The 22,772-nt window shown below is 34.0% G+C and overlaps 1 protein-coding gene across 5 annotated transcripts in view; it reads right to left on the reverse strand.

The window, feature by feature from the left end:
- SHOC1 (shortage in chiasmata 1) overlaps positions 1-22,772 on the reverse strand; it is a 77,324-nt gene that overhangs the window by 19,260 nt on the left and 35,292 nt on the right. For all 5 annotated transcript variants that reach the window (XM_057498924.1, XM_036915661.2, XM_057498925.1 and 2 more), the window contains 9 exons: positions 21,914-22,090; positions 18,829-18,933; positions 14,757-14,935; positions 13,663-13,735; positions 11,636-11,705; positions 10,359-10,537; positions 8,565-8,682; positions 7,437-7,548; positions 2,613-2,734 (listed from right to left, as the gene is read on the reverse strand). In XM_057498924.1, the coding sequence (XP_057354907.1) occupies positions 2,613-2,734; positions 7,437-7,548; positions 8,565-8,682; positions 10,359-10,537; positions 11,636-11,705; positions 13,663-13,735; positions 14,757-14,935; positions 18,829-18,933; positions 21,914-22,090 (1,135 nt within the window). The remainder of the gene's footprint in view (positions 1-2,612; positions 2,735-7,436; positions 7,549-8,564; positions 8,683-10,358; positions 10,538-11,635; positions 11,706-13,662; positions 13,736-14,756; positions 14,936-18,828; positions 18,934-21,913; positions 22,091-22,772) is intronic.

Genomic DNA, 22,772 nt, shown 5'->3' on the forward strand with positions numbered 1-22,772 from the left:
ATACTGTTAAATCTAGGGGACACTGAGTGTTTCTGTGTGGTGGGGAATAAGAGAAGTTTAACTCATTCCCTTACTGGCCCCAGAGGTGGCTATATGATTGACACCCACCCAACTTGATAGAATACTCCATCCTCCTGGCTAAAGTAACAGGTGCAGGTATGACACATGACCAGAGCCAGGACAACTAGAATCCTCCCTATTTTTTTTTCCCTGAATTGCTAGAAAAAAACACTCTTTTAAATGATCCTTATGTGCGTGATGGAGGTGTTAGCTAAACTACAATGGTAATCACATTGCAATATATAAATGTATCAAATCCATGCTTTGTATACCTTAAAATTACACAATCTTATATGTCAACTTTACTGTATTAAAAAAACCACTCTTTTTTCCCCTTCTATGGTTATTAGCTAGTCAGATGTGAGTCTTGAGATGTTTGATAGGTATTTCTACTAACTTTATCCACTCCAAGAACCCTAAACCACAAAAAGGGAATTTACTGGTCATATTACTAAGAAGTCTAGGAAAAGGCACTGTTTGATCTGGGGACTCAAACATCATAGAGACAATGGCTCTCTTTCTCAGACCAGCTCTTTCCATAAAAGCAGGTAAGAGTGGCTCTTTGTGCCTGAACTGTAATGATGTTCAACATCTGCTTTCCTTCTTGGTCTCTAGAACGTGCCTACATAACCAGCCCTAAATAAAAGCCCTGGGCACTGAGTCTCTAATGAGTTTTCCTGGTAGATATTTTACAAGTTTTGTCACAACTTGTCGCTGGGGAAATCAAGCATGTCCTGTACTACTCAACTAAGCAAGGACTCTTGGAAGCTCCGTCGGGACTTTGCTCCATGTTTTTTTTCCCTTTGCTGATTTTGATTTGTGACCTTCTATTATAACAAATCCTAACCATGAATACAAGTATATGCTGAGTTCTGTGAATCCTCCAAACCTGGGGTTGGTCTTGGAGACCTCTGACACATCTTCTCAAACAGAATGAATGGCATGAGCTACTAATGTAATTCAAACAATTTATTTGTTATTTTCAGTTTTCCTCACTTGATCAGTTAAGATAGTTTCTAATGTCCCAATCAACTAAAAAATAGAACTGAGATATCTACAAGTCTGAATATAAATACATTTTATAATAATATATTATTCTGAATAAATGATAACTCTTCACATCCTGAACATAAAGCTGTCTCAGAGTATTATGTAATTTTTTTTTCATGAATATCTGGGTAAAAATAAGTGTAAATTTCCTCTTACTCTTCCTTGTACTTCAATTGTACCTCTAGGACTATAGGTAAATGGCAATCTAAAAACAACTTTAAAAAATTCAGAATCAGTTATTTATCCAGAATACTTCTAAGTTCTTGATAAAGCTTAGAAAGCTCTACAAACAAGTTTTAATCTTAAAATGTTTTACAGCCTCTCAATCTGTGGAAAAACTACTGGTAGTCTAGTAGAATAGTCCACACAGAATAATGGGGATCTGAGCTAAGATGTTGGTAATAGAAATGGAGGGAGGGGATGGATGGAAGAGAAAGTCCAGTGGCTGAATGTATAGGATTCGTTTTTCAGTCATGGTGACTAAAAGAAAGGCTAGTCAGAAATAGTTAAAGGAGAGAAAAGAGGAGGAGACATCGTTTAGAAGAGGAGAGGGAATATAATGAATTTATACTTGAACATGTTAAATTTGAGAGCCAATTAGGGTGGAAATATTCAATAGAAAATTAGACATACATGTCAGGAATTTCAAAGACAGACTGCAGCTGTGGATATAAATATAATAATTACATGCAGAAAGATGATGACTGAAGCTATAGCAGTGGATAAGATTTCCAATGGATAGAATAGAAGAAAAAGGGAATCTAGATATATTTGGTGACTGGGACAAGGAAGAAGAGGTAAAGACAGAGGAGTAGTTAGAGAATACATTAAAAAACATTGAAGTGTTGTGAAATGGAAGAGTTTCAAGAAAGAAGGCACAGATAACAGTCTTAAAGACTTTAGAGTAGTGAAGGATAAAAATACTTTTGGAGATGATTATAAGAAAGGCATGAATCATGAGTGACCTTTGAGTAACAGAGATTAATACAGATGTAGACAGAAAAGCCAGATGCGGAAAAGGAGAAAGAGGAAGAGGTGCATTCATAAAATTAGAGGTGAGGGAAAGGACAGAGAATAACTTGAGCCAGTGTCTTAGCATAGATTTTTTAGTAATTTTTCAGTTAAAAACATCAATGAAAGAAAGTATAACAAGATGCTATTTAGTTAGTATATTTAATAAGATTTTAGAGAGGAGTGATTTAAGAATGACATCTTTTAACAGACAAACCCAGAATTAAAAAGTAATAAAAAGTAAAACACTAAGCAATTCTTAGTGAAGTAGAGGAGGGGAGGATGGTTTGCACAGAAAGCCCAGGGGGAATATATCATCTCAAAAATTCTGATTTGTTTTTCTATGAGCATGCCTCCACCTTGAGAATTCCTGACTTAAGGCAAATTAGATGAACAAATGGAAAATTTGCATAGCTACTTCTGGTCAAAGAAGAGGACTGAATATCTTAAAAAATAGGAATGTGACTTGCATTGAAGAAATGCTTACTTACTCTGAGTTTAGTGTATTTTTGTTATATAAAATTATCCAACAATAGCTGTACTGGAACGATAATGCCATCAGTCTCATAATGATATTGTCTGATGCCTTCTCACAATTCAATTCTTCTAGGTCCTACCAGAAAATAAATAAAGAGATTCACTAGGCTGAATAGTTATTATGAAATTCATGTTACAATATTTCAAGAATCTATAATATAGAAATTATAACTTGAGAAGAAGCATGAGTATGGGTTCCCATTTTATGGAAAATTTTAAATCATACTGGAAGTAGTAGGGGAAAAGCTACAGTAGATTGTAAAATAGCTTCAGCAAGAAGGTACCACAAATCTCCCCAAGTTCTAGATACGAGGAAAGAATGTACAGAGTGCCCCTTTGTGGGCAAAGTCCTTTGCAGACAGGGACCTGGCTACAGTAGGAAATATGTGCAACAGAAAATGTGTTTAAAAACACATGGGATAATCTACACTGAATACTTAAGGAAGTTGAAAAAGCAGCAGTTAATCAACTCCTAAGAATCTATATCTAATGGTCTAAAATCCCTTTTTCTTCCTTTAAAACAACTACTTTTTTAACACAAATTAATTATTTTTATTTTGGTATCATTAATCTACAATTACATGAGAAACATTATGTTTACTAGACTCCCCCCATCACCAAGTTCCCTCCACATACTCCATTGCAGTCACTGTCCATCAGCATAGTAAGATGCTGTAGAATCACTACATGTCTTCTCTGTGTTGTACAGCCCTCCCTGTGCCCCCGCCCCACATTATACATGCTAATCATAATGCCCCTTTTCTTTTTTCCACCCCTTATCCCTTCCTTCCCACCCATCCTGCCCAGTCTCTTTCCCTTTGGTAACTGTTAGTCCATTCTTGGGTTTTGTGATTCTGCTACTGTTTTGTTCCTTCCGTTTTTGCTTTGTTCTTATACTCCACAGATGAGTGAAATCATTTGGTACTTGTCTTTCTCCTCCTGGGTTATTTCACTGAGCATAATACCCTCTTGCTCCATCCATGTTGTTGCAAATGGTAGGATTTGTTTTCTTCTTATGGCTGAATAATATTCCATTGTGTATATGTACCACATTTTCTATATCCATTCATCTACTGATGGACACTTAGGTTGCTTTCATTTCTTGGCTATTGTAAATAGTGCTGCAATAAACATAGGGGTGCATCTGTTTTTTTCAAACTGGGCTGCTGCATTCTTAGGGTGAATTCCTAGGAGTGGAATTCCTGGGTCAAATGGCATTTCTATTTTGAGTTTTTTGAGAAACCTCCATATTGCTTTCCACAGTGGTTGAACTAATTTACATTCCCACCAGCAGTGTAGGAGGGTTCCCCTTTCTCCACAACCTCACCAGCATTTGTTGTTTATCTTTTGGATGGTGGCGATCCTTACTGGTGTGAGGTGATATCTCATTGTGCTTTTAATTTGCATTTCTCTGATGACTAGTGATGTGGAGCATCTTTTCATATGTCTGTTGGTCATCTGAATTTCTTCTTTGGAGAACTGTCTGTTCAGCTCCTCTGACCATTTTTTAATTGGATTATTTGCTTTTTGTTTGTTGAGGTGCATGAGCTCTTTATATATTTTGGATGTCAACCCTTTATCAGATCTGTCATTTATGAATATATTCTCCCATACTTAGGATGCCTTTTTGTTCTATTGGTGGTGTCCATTGCTGAACAGAAGCTTTTCAGCTTGATATAGTCCCACTTGTTCATTTTTGCTTTTGTTTCCCTTGCCCAGAAAGATATGTTCATGAAGAAGTCGCTTGTGTTTATGTCCAAGAGATTTTTGCCTATGTATTTTTCTAAGAGTTTTATGATTTCATGACTTATATTCAGGTCTTTGATCCATTTCGAATTTACTTTTCTGTATGGGGTTAGACAGTGACCCAGTTTCATTCTCTTACATGTAGCTGTCCAGTTTTGCCAACACCAGCTGTTGAAGAGGCTGTCATTTCCCCATTGTATGTCCATGGCTCCTTTATTGTATATTAATTGACCATATATGTTTGGGTTAATATCTGGATGCTTTATTCTGTTCCACTGGTCTGTGGGTCTGTTCTTGTGCCAGTACCAAATTGTCTTGAGTACTATGGCTTTATAGTAGAGCTTGAAGTTGGGAAGCGAGATTCCCCCTACTTTATTCTTCCTTCTCAGGATTGCTTTGGCTATTCAGGATCTTTTGTGGTTCCATATGAATTTTTTTTTTGGTATCATTAATCTACATTTACATGAGGAACATTATGTTTACTAGGCTCCCCACTTCACCAAGTCCCCCCGACAACCCCCATTACAGTCACTGTCCATCAGTGTAGTAAGATACTGTAGAATCACTACTTGTCTTCTCTGTGTTGCACAGCCCTCCCCATGCCTCCTCCCACATTATACATGCTAATTGTAATGCTCCCTTTCTTCCCCCCCCCCTTATCCTTCCCTTCCCACCCATCCTCCCCAGTCCCTTTCCCTTTGGTAACTGTTAGTCCATTCTTGGGTTCTGTGAGTCTGATGCTGTTTTGTTCCTTCAGTTTTTTCTTTGTTCTTATACTCCACATATGAGTGATATCATTTGGTACTTGTCTTTCTCCACCTGGGTTATTTCACTGAGCATAATGCCCTCTAGCTCCATCCATGTTGTTGCAAAAGTAGGATGTTTTCTTCTTATGGCTGAGTAATATTCCATTGTGTATATGTACCACATCTTCTATATCCATTCATCTACTGATGGACACTTAGGTTGCTTCCATTTCTTGGCTATTGTAAATAGTGCTGTGATAAACATAGGGGTGCATCTGTCTTTTTCAAACTGGGCTGCTGTATTCTTAGGGTAAATTCCTAGAAATGGAATTCCTGGGTCAAATGGCATTTCTATTTTGAGCTTTTTGAGGAACCTCCATACTGCTTTCCACAATGGTTGAACTAATTTACATTCCTACCAGTAGTGTAGGAGGGTTCCCCTTTCTCCACAACCTTGCCAACATTTGTTGTTGTTTGTCTTTTGGATGGTGGCGATCCTTACTGGTGTGAGGTGATATCTCATTGTGCCTTTAATTTGCATTTCTCTGATGACTAGCGATGTGGAGCTTCTTTTCATGTGTCTGTTGGTCATCTGAATTTCTTCTTTGGAGAACTGTCTGTTCAGCTCCTCTGACCATTTTTTAATTGGATTATTTGCTTTTTGTTTGTTGAGGTGCATGAGCTCTTTATATATTTTGGATGTCAACCCTTTATCAGATCTGTCATTTATGAATATATTCTCCTATACTGTAGGATACCTTTTTGTTCTACTGATGGTGTCCTTTGCTGTACAGAAGCTTTTCAGCTTGATATAGTCCCACTTGTTCATTTTTGCTTTTGTTTCCCTTGCCAGGGGAGATATATTCATGAAGAAGTCACTTGTGTTTATGTCCAAGAAATTTTTGCCTATGTTTTTTTCTAAGAGTTTTATGGTTTCATGACTTATATTCAGGTCTTTGATCCATTTCGAATTTACTTTTCTGTATGGGGTTAGACAGTGATCCAGTTTCATTCTCTTACATGTAGCTGTCCAGTTTTGCCAGCACCAACTGTTGAAGAGGCTGTCATTTCCCCATTGTATGTCCATGGCTCCTTTATTGTATATTAATTGACCACATATGTTTGGGTTAATGTCTGGAGTCTCTATTCTGTTCCACTGGTCTGTGGGTCTGTTCTTGTGCCAGTACCAAATTGTCTTGAGTACTGTGGCTTTGTATTAGAGCTTGATGTTGGGGAACAAGATCCCCCCCACTTTATTCTTCCTTCTCAGGATTGCTTTGGCTATTTGGGGTCTTTGGTGCTTCCACATGAATTTTTGAACTATTTGTTCCAGTTCGTTGAAGAATGCTGTTGGTAGTTTGATAGGGATTCATTGAATCTGAAGATTGCTTGGGGCAGGATGGCCATTTTGACTATATTAATTCTTCCTAGCCAAGAGCATGGGATGAGTTTCTATTTGTTAGTGTCCAACATAAATTAATTTTTGATAGAGTGAATAATTCAGGAAGTACTCTAATAGTTATGTAACTATGGATTAAGCCAGTTTTCCCAAACAGTATTTCCCCTCAAATAATAGTTTTTTAAGAATGTTACATATGCAATACACAGTATCTCCTGACCACTCTAACAGAGTTTTGTGTTTACATCACATATTTCTTATATTGTTAATATTTGCTCATCAAATCAGATTTATACCTTACCATAATATTTGCCATTAATTTATACTCTGTATCTTTAAGCCTGGTTTGTGCTCCCCACTCCCACCCTATTAAATTTACTTCTTTGTAATTTATACTCAAATCAAACTAATATATTAGGGAGATTTAGTCAATAATTTATATGTTAAATTCCAAACTACACAGATATCTGAAAATAATGTCTCTCTTTAAAAAAAAAAACAAACCTGCTTACACCCAGGCAATCTCTATACATTAGAGGAAATCCCATATTACCAGTCATGGATTAATATCCTACCTTCTTTTAGAAACATAGTAGACAGGATTTGATTTTTAAAGTGTCAACACTATAATAGGTCAATATATAATAATATAGATTCTATATTTGCTTTATCTTCTTAGAGTGTGTTAAAAGTTATAAGACATCAAAGAAGCTTAGTAATAGTCATTTCCCACAATAATGATTTTAGCCCATTTGCAAAATTTTGTGAGAAATCACTAATACATTATATTTAAGCTAAAATTAAATATAGTAAAGCTAAAAATAAATTACATGGTTATATGTATATTTCAATATATTTGATTCATATTTTTTACTGTATAGTTTTACCTGCAAAATTATGGCAGTGTGTTCATCAATTGTCAGCACTACATAATGCTTTGTATCTCCAAAGAGTTTCAATGACTCACCGTAGCATCTCTCCATTAGTGTGATATTATAGCTAGAAAATACAATATTTTTGGGTGACATAATGAAATGGCTAAGAAAAATTCTTTAAGAAAAGCTGCACTGTCCTTCTGCAGATCAAATTATTTGAACTATTGTGCTTTTTCTTCCATGCATCGGTTTATTCTACAGTATAAATTTGAGGGATGAAATTATGATTTATGCAGTATGTATGACAAATTAGTTGAGGTGTCCATTGCTTTCGTACATGACTGCACATAATAGTATTACAGATGTCTTGACCAATTTATTTTACCACTACTAATAATATAATAATTAAGAAAGAAAAACATCATATTATAAGTCTGAAACATTCTGCATTTGTCAGAATTTTCTTTCTCCTTAAAACTAGCCTAGATTTTAACTACCTTTTACAAGCTTATAGTTTTCTGTGAATGCCCCATGGCCTTAATATATAAAAAAACAAAACCATGGAAGATAGATTTACATTTTAACTAAGGTTACAGCACAGTTATCCTTTCTTGATATATAGTCCAATGTCTAACATTCTTGGGACAACTTGTGTGCTATAATGAAGTGTTTTATGTGATTTTAAATGCTCACTGTTGGTATGATCTTAGAACCAAAGGTCTAACAATTTGAGAATTCATTTAGAACTTCATAGTCCTGTTGCCCAGGCAGTATTTCTCTAAATAAACACTCATTCTCAGTATTACCAGTGACCCAAAGATATGACCATATAAGTCATAGGAAAAAATCCCACATAAAATGTTCATATTTGCTGGTAAAAGAGAAGTGCAATTAAAACATTTAAACGATAATGAAATATTTTTTCGGTACAAACTTGACATGTATTACCAGAACAGATAATATCCAATAAGTATTATGATGTACTATAGGGAGATAAATGTACACTGACATAAACTCTCTAGAAAACTATTCCTATAGGATGTAATTCTAGGCTAGAATCAGAAAGGCACAAATACAGCATAATATTTAGCCAATTCAGATATATGTACATTTGCTAAAGTTATGAAATCAATAACTTACTTGGATTCTAGCAACTTAAGTATTTCTGAAGTATTAAGAAGTCCTTCAGATGCAAAAAACACATATGGAATCTGAATTTCCAAAAGAAAACCACCAAAATGATCCAGCAAGGTGCTTCCTAAATTAAAAAAAAGTTTATATTTCTCTTTTTTCTTATACCCCAGCTCTTTTTCTTTTTCACTAGAATAACAGGTTTTTGTTCAAAGAGTAGTATAAAAACAAAACATTAAGAAAAATCAGAATAAAGAATAAAGAAAGGTCTGAAGAATAAAACAAAAACCATATGCTATCTTACTACCTAGAAATAAAACAGTTAACAGAATTTACTGAAACTACATACTTAAAGTAGTGTTTAGTACACGATTCAAGACGTTTTTCTATGTATTTGCATGTCTATACTCACACATGAACACTCAGTTTGAAAAAAAGGAAAAAAATAGGATCATACTCTATCTGAATGTTAGCATCTGCTTTGTTCACTTAAGTACATGTTGGACATTTGCTGGTCAACATATACAGTAGTGATTTACATTAGAATTTAAAATTATGCACCATTACCATAGAGAATGAAACAGACTAACAGAAAAAAAAGAAAAAACCTCAGTAGATAAAGGGACAAAGGACATAAACAGGCAATTTTTAAAAAAATGGCTATGAAGATTAATTTACATATGAAAAGATATAGATAAGCAAAGATATGCAAATTAACACAACTATAAAATATTTTCTGCCCATATGGGTCAAAGATTTAAGAGATTAATAATATCTACTTGTACAGAGAAGGGGGAAAGGATTCTCTTACACTTTCTGCACAAATAGAAATTGGGATAGCATTTCTGGAGTGTATTTGGCAATATATAAATGAGTGTATCTTTTGACTGAACAACTCATTTTACTTCTTGGGATTTTTACTTTTTAGAAGAAATATGAAATGATATATAAACTACTATAAGCCTTGTATTATTATAATGGAAAATAGAAGCATTATAAATGTCCCAAACAAGGAATTGGTTGAATAAATTAAGTTCATCTTTGAAAGCATGAAAGAAGTCTCTAAATATAAACAAGAATGCTTATCTTTTATCCTTTCTTAAGTCCATGTTTCAATTATTTAATCAATTTAACATTTAATTATACATATCAAAGATTCCAAAGTAATAATTATAGTGACTATATTTTTAGAACTGAGTTGGAATGTTTCAGAATTCAAACTTTCCACTCGTACTTAGGGTAGATAGAAAGTAATTTATGGCAAATATTGAAAGGGAGATGCACTAAAAATGTACTAAAAATGTACAGGCTTTTCAATTTAATGGATCTGAAATTCACTCCTTAGTTATGTAAAGTGTTACTGAGAAATACAAAGAAACGAAATGGTATACACAGTGGTTTTCTAAGTACTTCTATGTAATTTTTTGTTGCATACTAAAAGTTTTCTGAATCAGTCAACATACTATTCCATGATTCCCCTAAAATTCAATAAAAAATACTATTGCATAAAAAGTATCAGCTCAGGATTAGATATAATTTCATTAAATTATGCTGTTATAAGTAAATTCAGTAGTTAAAGGGATGAAGACAAAAATAATCAGTAAAGCTTATATTATGAATGAGGATATGAAGTAGGAGATGGTTAAAGGACTTGCTCAAGGTCTCACAGAGAGGTGAGCTTAGAGCTTGAACTCAAGTCTTCCAATGCCATAGTCTATTCTCTTTCCATAGATCAGAAACAGAAAACAGAAAATTTCCATTCTAATGGAACAAAAAGAAAGGATCTTAGTTTTTAAAACTTACTCTTTAAAACTGTGTCTGGAAGAATCACTTTTAAGGTTGTATAAGGAATATTCAGTTTTTTGCAGTGCTTAGCCCAACAAGAGTCTTCTACAAAATTGTATTCCACCACAAATGAGAAATTACTCCAGGGAAAATCTGCTCCAATATATTGATTATATACAACTACACAGGAACTTGGGCTGAAGACAAAAAAAAGCCAAGAAAATGGAATTCAACTTGTGTCATTATTTACTTGGGATGCTAAAAGATGACTTTCTGGCAATTTTCTATTCTCTAATCTGTGCCCACTTATCTTGGAAAGGCACTGGTGCATTTTCTGTTGGTTTGTTCTCCAATTGTGCTAATCTCTTTTTCTCTTTGTTTTGGGAGGTTGTATTTTTTTTTAAACCAGGATATAAAAACTGTAGACTATTTCACATCCTCAAATGCAAAAGACCCTAATTTTGTTATCTGAGTCCTATCAGTAACAGACAAATCACATGAGAAATCAATCTTATTTTCTTACAGATGTAAGGTTTTAATCTTTGAGAATCTATACAATAGAATATTACCTGACAACTAAGAAATTTTCTCCCCCCTCCCCAGTGAGTGGGCTTTGGAGTGACAACAACAAAACAGATAGATACTTAGATATCATAAATTCACCATCTTCAACTTTCATATAACAGCACTTGCTGTAATTAAAATTTTCTACTGCTCTTTTCCATCTATAGCAATCTAGATAGACAGAATTTAAAAGGTATTTATGTCTAGCTTTTGTGGACTTCTATTTGATTTATGTTTTCTCTTTTTATTATTTGGATCCCAATATTAGAAATAAATAATTTCTACATAAAATAAGGCAAAATTAAAACATTTTTAGGTAAGTTCACAGTAAATTTATTATTAGCAGGCTCTCACTGAAAGAATTTCTAAAGGATGTTCTTTAGGAAGAAGAAGAACCCAAAAGAAAGGAAGGAGATATAAGAAATATGCTGAGCAAAAACCTGGTAAAAAAACAAGGTTAAATCTAAATAGGCATTTTCTGTACTAACGACAACAACAATAGTGGTAATTTGGGGATATTAAAATAAGATTGAACTAAAATTCTGGAAAACAATAAAATACATAAAGCAATGACTGAGTTTAAGTGTTCTATGGAAAGCATTTTTCAGGAAGAGAGGAAAGACAGCAATTTCAGATCTTATTAAACTTTTTTAAAAAGTTCAAGGAGAAATTGTACTTTCCCTGTGGAACTGGTATGTTTGCTCCCCACATATGAAGAAATGCAACTTTACCCATTTAAAACACCTTCGGATTCCAGGACATTTTTTCTTTTGTTCGAATGTAAAACAGTCAGTGTTAAACCTAAAAAAAAAAAACTTTTTTTTCAGTGTTTTGTTCATGTGCATTTTTAGGGATGTCATATATTTTGCTGCCATAAAAATGAATTAAAAATCTGTGAATGAGGAAACTGCTTAAAATATAAATTGCTGGATTATTTTTCTAAGTCTGTGGTACCAGAAAGTTTGAACCATGGACAATATTTATGGTATGTGTATATATATCATGGAAATTCTGAATTTATTATGTAAAGCAATAAGAGGAACAAAAACTTAATTTTAAGGTAACCAAATTAAACACACACCAATTCTGTGCAGTTAATTTTATTTTGCAAAAAATCATAATTTTTTATGGAAGCAACCTAAGTGTCCATTAATAGATGAATGGATAAAGAAGATGAATTCATAAAAAGATGAATGGATAATATATTCAGTCACAAAAATAAACATCCTGCCACTTGCAACAACATGGATGGACCTAGAGGGCATCAGGCTAAGTGAAATAAGCCAGGCAGAGAAAGACAAATGGCATATAAATTTCCTTCATTTGTGAAATATAGAAACAAAACAAAATAGCAATATACTCATAGACACTGAGCAACTGGTGGTTTATCTTGGGGGAGGGATTGATAGTTTGGTAGGGTTATTTTGAGAGATGACAAAACATGCAGTTTATAGAGGGAAGAGACATAGTAAACAAAGGATGACCTAGGTTGACAGTGGTTTTATTTTATTTTTAGCCTGGAGGGCTTAAAGATGAAGGAAGAGAGTCTTTCAGGAGGAAGGTTGGGCTAAGAAATAACTAATTGAACAATGTTTGAGGCTGCAGGAAGAGATGGCATCTGAACCACAAGTGAAATACTGGTTTCTGAAGGGAGCAGGTGTGCCTCCTCTATAGAGAAAGATAAAAGATGAAATGAAGCTAAGTTTGTAGATAATAGGGAAGGAAACTGAGGAGGATTCATTTTTGTTGCAGAGACCAGTGAAATTATAAGATCAGGGTGTTGACTGAATCATTCACATTAAGATCACCTAGAAGTGAAGAGAATACCATGGAGCACAACTGTCCATGGATGATGGGGGATGTTCAGATGGTTACTGGATGATGGCCATATAATGTTTTGGAAAGGATACCAGAAAGCAAGGAATGGTTTTCTTATCCCTATAAGGTATATACATATAAACAAAATTACCAGCTTCTATATGAGAGGGATACAGGGGAAGCAGTATCATTTGGAGAAAGTTAGGTTTCACTTAGGACAAGGAGGTGAAAAAGAGTTTACATGTAAGTAATAGGTTTAGGTTCCACAGCACAAGGTGAAAAGGGCTGACAGAGGAGGCAGTAGTAGGTAAAGATTTGAAGAACGACCCAGGAACAAGAGAGACCTAGATTCAAATCCTGATTCCTCGTTTACTACTTATAAGATTTGGCATGTTCCATCATCACCTTTAAGAACTTAAACTTCTTACAAGTAATGACTATAGCATCTTACTACACTGATGGACAGTGATTGCAATGGGCTGAGGGGAACTTGATAATATGGGTGAATGTTGAAACCACAATGTTGCTCATGTGAAACCTTCATAAGATTGTATATCAATGATACCTTAATAAAAAAAGAACTTCTTTATTTGTGAAATTGAGTTAAAACTAATTCAACCATCATAAGATTATATATCAATGATACTTTAATAAAAAAGAGGGAAAAAAACTAATTCACAGGATTATTTGTATTATTTAGTAAATAATAAAAATTGCCAATAATGTAAATATAATGTACATATAAGTACATTATAGTATATTTATATTGCATACTTATAGTCCAGATTGATTTAAAAATTGGTTAGATCCCACTGAATTATATACTTTTAAAGGATGAATTTTGTGGTGTGTTAATTATATCTTAATTTAAAGACTTAGATCAATCTTTTTTTATATATTCAAGCATTTATCAAATAAAGCATAAATGAAATCTCCCTACCTTCCATTTTGTTAAGGATTTTAATCAGTAAATGTTTTTCACCATCTGAGTCCATTCTTACTATAATCAACACCTGATCAAAAATAAGAATTTCATATTATGTCTATCCTGAATGATTATTCTTTTTCATAGTTTTGCTATAGTGACAAAATCACAAACTTAAGTGGTTACATGAAACTAATGACAATAAGATTACAAAATAAATATTTGTATTGTAAAAGATGCCAGTGCTTAAACACAACAGAGTAAAAAACCTGGTAAGATCAAATTTCAATGAGGCAAGTATTTTTGGGTAAGGTGTTCTTAGCATTCTTCAAGTATTCCCACATAGGTGATTCTATACATAAGTTGTCTGCTTGTATTGTTAAATTCAACCCAGACAAATTTGAACTTGTTGGAGAAAAGCAAAGTTTTAATGCTATGCTTTCCTACTTACTTTTACATTTTAGTGGGGGAGGGGAACAAAAAATCAATTTCAGTTTTAATTTCTTACTGATTGACTTGATTTATTTTAATGACTTAAACAAGTTACCCAAGTACCCACAGAGTGAGGGATAAAGATATAGGAGGGCAGAGAGGAAAACTTTTATCCAGATTTAGTGCAAAGAACTTGAAATGCTTTCTGTTTGAAGAGATTTTTAAAAGTATTTTCTCTTAAATCTTCATCAATGTAAACTTCATATGCTTAAAGTAGGGTGGGCAGAAACTTTCAATATAATCCAAGGCATAAACTAAACACTTTTTTTGTAAAATTATATAAGATGAGATTCTGGCCCAGTATCAAAAAATGAATTATTGTAGTTCTATTACTGGGTATATGTTCATGAACCAATAAGTATCAGACAGAACTTGTCAAATTTGGAAAAATAATCCAGAGAAAAGCATGTATAGTAAAAACTAAAGTATTTTTAAATTCAAGACATGAATAATGATGCAAATCATTCTTTCTCTGGATCTGATTCTGTTCTGTTAACTTACTTAAGAAGAAAACTATCAAGGGACCAAATAGTATAGACTTTTATAATTTCAAAGTAAAATTAAAAGCTTATTTTATATCCAATTTTTATTTAAGCTGACTTTATTCCAGTACTTACCTTAATTTGCTGTTCACTTTGCATCCAATTTAGTATCTGATGCTGCAATTTTTGTATTTTATAGTTGGTTTCAGGATTTTTCCCCTTAATAAACCGTACAATCTCTAGCTGTCTCCAAATGTCATCCAAATACGAGCCTAAAATGCTTTTGTAGATATCTTTTGCACTTGACAAATATTCTGTTAAAAACAAAAGTAGAAAAGTCAAAAGCATGTTTTTCTTTTTTGAGAAACTCCATGGTAAAAATATGAAAAGAAGTAAGAGTCGTAGCAGAGACAGTTAACATTCCCTTTTGTCCTTTTCTAATTTCAATTAAGGATATTGACCAGTGAAACCTTAAAATGGAGTGAAGCCACAAAATATTTACCAAATGTCTCTTTTTAAGCTACATAACACCACACCAGTATACCTGGCCACACTCTACATAGTCTCTAAATAGATCCCATCCTTTCCTGCCTTCCTGCTTGCTGAATGCTATTGCCTTTTTCCACAACCCCAGGATCTATATTTAATATGTAAGTCCTGTGGAAATGCCACTTCATTGTTATTTTCTTGGCATTTTATACAGCTTTTGCACTTGATTTCTGGTTATTTGTGTATATGACTTACCCCATTAGCCTATAAACTCAGGATATAATCCATGATATTGTGGATTACATATATTAATTTGTATAGCTGCTAAAACAGCAGGGCCTAAAGTCAGACTCACTAAGAGCAGTTTTTAAACACAGAATCCTGAGACCCATCCTTGAAGGTAAATCAAAATAGTATCCCAGGGACGCTATGTCTAAAAAAGGTCTCCTGGTGACTTTACTGCACAGTGAGTTTTGTGAATTACTGAAGTAAAGCACCTGGCACAGTAACTTATATAGACCATTCAACGAATATTTGGGCAGTAAATGAAATTATAAAATTAAAAATTTTAATGCTTATGTTCACATTTTTATATTTATGTGCATATTAATTCTAATTTTATATTAGTACAGCTAGAATTATGGGCAACTTAGAGATTGATGTAATGTCTTTCTGCCTCCTTACCTCCAAGCCTCCCTCCCACTGATTTTCCATACTGCCACTAGACATAACCTTCTGAAAGACAAACCTAATCCAGTAGCAGCCATTTCAATGGCTCCCCATCAACTATAGTATAAGATCTAAACTTTCATGTAACTTAAAAGCCTCTTCATGTTTTGGCTCTTTCTTACTTCTTAAGACTTAGCTCTTACTGCTTTCCATCTTGTATTCTTCAATTTAGCCACAGGGAACTGCAGCACAATCACTGGGTCATACTTCTGGGCTCTTAACTCTGCCTACAATACCCTTTTGTACTACTTGGCAAACTCCTACTTACTTATTTTTTTTAATTCAGCTTAAGGTAACAGTCTCCATCCTTTGTGCCATTACTTAATATCTCTACTATAGCATCTATTACACAATACTGAATTTATTTCTGGTTAAATCCCAGAAGTGAAACTGTATGTCTTTAACCTTGAAACTCATTACCTTACTAGCTTAGGAGAGGTAGTAAACTAGAAGCTGGGACAAAATGCAGAATTCTGGGAGGAAGCAGGGCAGGCAGCTAGATTCCTAGGGACCTTTCTTCCTTTGCCACTATGCAGAGAAAGGAGCATGACATATGTTGCTCTTTGATATCAAGAAGTTAAGAGAAGTGAGGAAGCTCTCCACTAAAAATACCCAAGGTAGATCAGCAGAGGTGAGGCTTAGAACCTCACCCCCCCTGTTCTGAGAGAAATCTTCTGCATACGTGGATGTTTTGTTGCCCTTGTCTAGCTCGGATTAACACATAGTCTACAGGCACACACCTGATCATCTACATTTGCTCTCTTACAACACTAAACTATGTTTTCTACCTTTATCTCGTATCTACCTACCACTTCAGCATTTTATTAAAAATAATAATAATAAAGAGAGAAATGTGGTATCCACATATAAATCAGGTATAAAAACCAAATGAATATTCATATTTGAACTATTTATAGTTCATAATGCATGAACAAAACCGAAAGCTTCTGTGATGACTGCCCTTGTAATGTTCACCATGTAACTTATTCACTATGTAAGAATTTGTACTCCATGTAAGAACTTGTTCGTTATGCATCAGAAGATTGGAGACTAACGAAAATTAGGCTTGGGGTGGATTAATGATTGTGCATTGAGCATTGACCCCCCTATACAGAATTTTATTGTTGTTAACAACCATTTGATCAATAAATATGAGAGATGCCCTCACACACAAAAAATATATATTCCTATATATAAACACACTTCCAATTGCAAAATAAATAAGTAACCAGGATGTAATGTATAGCATAAGGAATATAGTCAAAATATTGTTAACAACTTGGTATGGTGATAGCTGGTACCTAGAATTATCATGTATATAAATGTTGAATCACTGTGTTGTACACCTGAAACTAATGTAATACTGTGTGTCAACTACCCTTCAATAAAAAATAATTATCCAGGAAAAATAAAAAATAAAAAATAAAAAAATAAAAATAAAAGTACCCAAGGTAGCTAGGTGATTCATTAAAGCTTGGTACCTAGGGCTTAAAAAGTTAGTTTTGCAACAAGGGTTTTATTTTTATAGCATTCCTCAAGGGATCCAATTAGTAATACATTTTTAGTAAATTTGGTTTACTAAATGCAATTTAATAAATTGATTTATTTAATGCATTGAGGAGCAAAAGCTTAAGTTTATAGGTCTCAGTGGTCCCACTTAATCCTAGGGTAAATTGCAGAGTACTCGGAGGTAATATACTTTAAGGAATTCTCCATAAATATTATTTTCTAATTCAAGGTTTGATAAGTATTTAGTAGCACTGAGTTACAACTGTATTCTTTCTACAGCACTGGGAGCTCAGACAGTCTAGATTCTGACATTCTGGCTTACTATTATGCTTTAGTAGTAAGCCTAGCTGTTAGTAGAACTGATAATCTTTTGTGGAAGCTGAAAAGTATGAAGACAGGTGACTAAATAGAAGGGCATATGACACTCCACCCTTATACTAGTTCCAGATACTGTCAACTAGAGGCCTTAGTCCCCAGTCCTTAATTGTCTGGGGATGGAGACAACCTGATCCAGCATCAACACCCAAATGGTTTAAATGGAGAAGAAAGGGAAGGCACCATGTTAGGCTTTCTAAATGTAACTGTAACTTAGTTATAATACTTGGTCAGATAATACAAATATAATACATAGGCAAGTACTATAACTCCCAGTGCTGCCGAGGGAGTACAGCTGTAACTCACTGCTGCTCAATACTTATGAAAACCTTGGATTAGAGAAATAAAATTTGTCTGGGTCAGAGATTAGAGAAAACATCTGGGTCATAGTTCAGAGAAAAATTATCCTCACTATATATTTTTAATAGGTTTTAGAAATTCCATAAATTATAAAGTATAAACCTAAAAGAATATTACTAAACAAGTCTAAGTAATCCTGCAGTAAGGGGCCTAAAGCATAATGTAGTAAGACAGATATTTTAATGATTTCGATAGTTTAGAAAAAAATTCTTAAATTTAAAAAATTTCCAATGCACTCAAAATAGTCTAATTTTTATTACTTTAGTAATTCATACCTAATTGGCATGCACAATTGAAAAAGAAAGTGTAAACGATTTTACTACTAATAATTTAGTTATATTTCATCTAGCAAAGATTCAAAGCCACAAACATTCAGTGAGGACCTAAAATGTATACAGCAAAATGTCATCTTATATTAAAAAGCAGTGCATGAAAATGATTATACAATCAAGTCTGTGTAAGGCCATTAAGACTGTAATTCAGGCCTCGATTAGAGAATCCTAAACCCATCTTTCTAGGTGATGATAGTTGTTACAGATAATTTTTTTAAATGAATATAAGCAGAATAAATATATGTTCCATTGTAGTTATGTCAAAATATATGAAATGTTTAACATGGAAGTAGAAGAAACTACATAATTTCTTATAAGGTAAGTCTTTCTCAGAAAAGTAGAAGTTATTTCTACTTCCTAATGAAATATTTCAATAGGAAGAAAAAGAGGAAATAAAGAATTTCTCCACCAACCCAATGCTGTGTCCAAGCTACATGTTAAAAGGACATCTCTAATTGTTACCAGAAGGTGTAAGAGAGCAGCATACTTGAATATCATTTCTCTTTCATCATTTGTACCTAAGTAAGCAAAAACATATTTTAAAACATAGGATATACTTAGAATTTTAGAATATGTTTCAGCATGCTTAACAATAATAGCTAACATTTATTATTGAGTGCTTATTATGTACCAGGCTGGATATAACTTGGTTATTGCATTGAATCTATGACAACCCCATAAGGCAAGTTTATTATGATACCCATTTTATGAATCAGGAAATATGCTTTTTTAAAAATTAAAGTATCATTGATGTACAGTCTTCTGAAGGTCTCACATGAACAACATTGTGGTTTCAACATTCACCCATATTATCAAATCCAAATGAGGAAATATTCTTAACAAGGTTAAGTAACTGCCCAAGGTCAATCTGTGAATAAACGGTGCAGCTGGCATTCAAACCCAGACAGCTAAAGTTGGAGTTCATACTCCTGTTGCTTCTAAAGAATATTCGATTATTTCTACATTGGTGTGAAAAAAGGTCAATGATTCCAAGTTATAAAACAAGAAAATTAAACTTATAACTATCCAAGTGATTAACATAAAGGTAGAGGTTCATCACATAAAGCAACACCCTGAAATAGAGGTGGACACCTGGGAATATTTGTCCGTAGATATGACTCAAACACGAGATGTATTCACAGGGACAGGCCAATTGTCCAGTTACCATGTTCCACGTAGTTTCAGACCTTTTTGAAGATTATAAATTGGATTTTTTGTAAAACTGAGACCAAGAAGACAGGATTCTAGGCCCTCTGCCCCAGTTTAACCAGAGGAACTCTACTTTCTGTTTTATATAGTGGGAGCCAATGAAATATTAATTTGAACAGAGTTCTGCTGAAATGTTTGATAATTGCTGATCTAATCAATGAAGGCCAAGGACAATATGTAGTAATCATTGGGAATCAAGAAGCAACAGGAGAACCAGTTATATAGGTAGTATATCTAGCCCCTGGAATGACTTGTGGAAACAAGTTAATCATGACCTGGAAGAGATGAGAACAGAGCAGAAAAACTAGATTTCTTACCAATTTTCTTCTGTCTTTAGGACTACATTTCCTTTAGTACAGGTCTACAGCTGATAAATTCTTTCAGCTTTTTATGTCTGAAAACATCTTTATTTCACCTTTGTTTTTGTAATACATTTTTATCTAGTATAGAGAACTAGGTTGATGGTGTTTTTCTTTCAGTATTTTAAAGATGTTACTCCACGGTCTTCTCACTTGCACTGTTTCTGACAAGAAATCTGATGTCATTCTTATCTTTGTTTCCCTTAAGCAACATAGGTTTTTTTCCTTTGGATGCTCCAGCAATTTTCTATTTATTACTGGTTTTGAGCAATTTGATTATGCCTTGGTGTAGCTTTCTTATGCTTAGGTTTTGCTGAGTTTTGGATCTGTGGGTTTATAGTTTTGACTATGTTTAGAAAGCTTTCAGTGACCATATCAATTTTTTTTTTCTGTTTATACACTTTTGCCTGTCCTTTGGGAACTCTAATTACTAGTATGTTAGGCTATTTGAAGTTGTTTCACAGTCCACTGATACTCTTTCTTTTATTCTTTTATCTACTGTTCTATTTTGGATAGATACTGCTATGCCTTCAAGTAAACTAATCTTTTCTTTTGCACTGTTTAACCTGCCATTAATCCCATCCAGTGCATTTTTCATCTCAAGCATTGTAGTTTTAGTCTCTAGAAGTTTGATTTGCATCTCATTTACATCTCTAACTTATTGGACATATTGAATTATATGCTTACATTTTACAGTTATAATAATTGTCAGTGCCCTTTTCTGACAATGCTAACCTTTGTCAGTTCTTTGTTTATTGATTATTGTCATTATGGGCTACATTTTCTTGTTTCTTGTTAATGCCTGATAATCTTTGATTGGATGCCACACACTGTGAATTTTACCTTGTTGGATGCTAGGTATTTTTGTGTCCATATAAGTCCTCTTAAGCTTTGTTCTGGGATGCAGTTAAGTTCCTTAGAAACAGTTTGATCCTTTGGGACTTGCTTTTTGGTTTGTAAGGCAGGTCCAGAACAGTGCTAAGTCTAGGGATTATTCCCCACTACTAAGGGAAGACTTTCCTAAGTACTGTAGTCAATGCCCCATGAATTAGATTTTTCTAGTCTACTGGAGGTCATATGCATTATTCCCTGCCCTGTGTGAGTGCAGAGTACTATTCCCTGTCATTTTTTTTGATGGCTTATTTCACCAGTTGCAGGTAGGTTCCTCACATATACTTTTTGATCAGTACTCTTACGCATACTTGAGGGAGACTCTGCAGATCTCCAGGACTCTCTGCGTGAAGCTCTCTGGTCTCTAATATTCTATCCTTTGAACTTGAGCTGCCTTGGTGTCCCTGGGCTCTCAGCTGTCTCCTCAAGTTAGATTGCCTTACGTGCTCTGCCTCTGGTACCCTCCCTGTGCAATGGCCTGGTAACTCTTCCAAGTCAGTAAGCTAGGGCAATGGAAGGGCTCACCTCACATGTTTACCATCTCTCAGGAAGCACTGTGCTTCATTGCCTGATGTCTAGGATCCTTAAAAACTAGTTTAATTTATTTTGCTTTGCTTTTGTTTATTTCTGGCAGGAAGGCAAGTCTAATCTCTGTTACTCCATTTTCAGCAGAAGCAAAAATCCAGGATTGACTTTAATTAATATATTTTTTAATAAGCCCCACTTTTGGGGAGGTACCTAGGTGGTTCAGATGCTAACAATAATACTGTTAATTTGGTTTCTGCAACAGTAATCTGTCAAGCAACATATGTCCGTTAGGAACTTCACTGAGAAGTAGTACCAGGTGACGTTTCCTGCTTTCTTCTCCCTGTACAGCTGATCCCCCAGTACTGGTTTGTGGGTGCCATATGCTGAATTACAGTCATGCCTTTAACTATGACTAATTTCTTACATATTCAAAATTTTAAATTTGAAACAATAATCCATACATTTAAAAATAATTATCCTTTTAAATAATGTGAATTTTATTTGCACTCACCTTGGTGAATAACATCACTCATTAATTTTTCTTGTTCCTTTAAGAGGAACCTTGTTTGGTCAAAAATAACGGTGGCAAATTTCCAACTAGCAGCAGGCAGACTACAGAGGAATGCAAGTTTTTTTAAGATAGGAGTGGCTGCTGCTTCTAGGAGACAGTATGCTTGGCACTGGCTATCTGCAAAAGTAAAAGCATTAAAGGCAAGTTTTTACAAGGATGGCCTGCTCTTTTTGACAAACCAATTAAGCATGTTCATGGAAACCTGAGCTTTAGCCAAATTCTTTCCTGAGTTAAAAATCATGAGACTATATAAAGGCTTATTTTAGAATATTTATTCTGAATAAACTAGTAAAACAAAACAAAAAACCCCTCCACAGAATTAGTATAATTTTATGGCCATCTTATTCATTAGAAGGATTTATGCAGTAAGTAATTCAAACATGACAAGTATTAAGAGCAATATAAAGAGAATCACATAATTTTTTATTTTCCTTCCACTATTAGTTTACAACCTTAAGTGGAACAAATTTATAACAATGATAAATTGTTTCTAGTTTTGACTAGGATATCAGTATTTAAAGATTTGCATTATCATCTAAAGGTCACAAATAAAATGGAACCAAAAGAATGAAAAAATATTCAAGAACAGGTATCTTATTTCCTTATGATTTTAATAAAGAGCATGATATTCTACAGCAGGCTCTTACAGAGTCAAAGAATATTATTCACAGCAGGAAAAAAATGTTTCATCAATATAAGAATCAATAATAACTAATTTCCATCACCCTTCCAGTGGATAAGAGAATAGAGAGAGCGACCATTAGCAGTTCACTTTTCCAGGCTGGGCAGAAGAGTCTGA

The sequence above is a fragment of the Manis pentadactyla genome, chromosome 3 (assembly GCF_030020395.1).
Source record: "Manis pentadactyla isolate mManPen7 chromosome 3, mManPen7.hap1, whole genome shotgun sequence".
Taxonomy (NCBI): Eukaryota; Metazoa; Chordata; class Mammalia; order Pholidota; family Manidae; genus Manis; species Manis pentadactyla.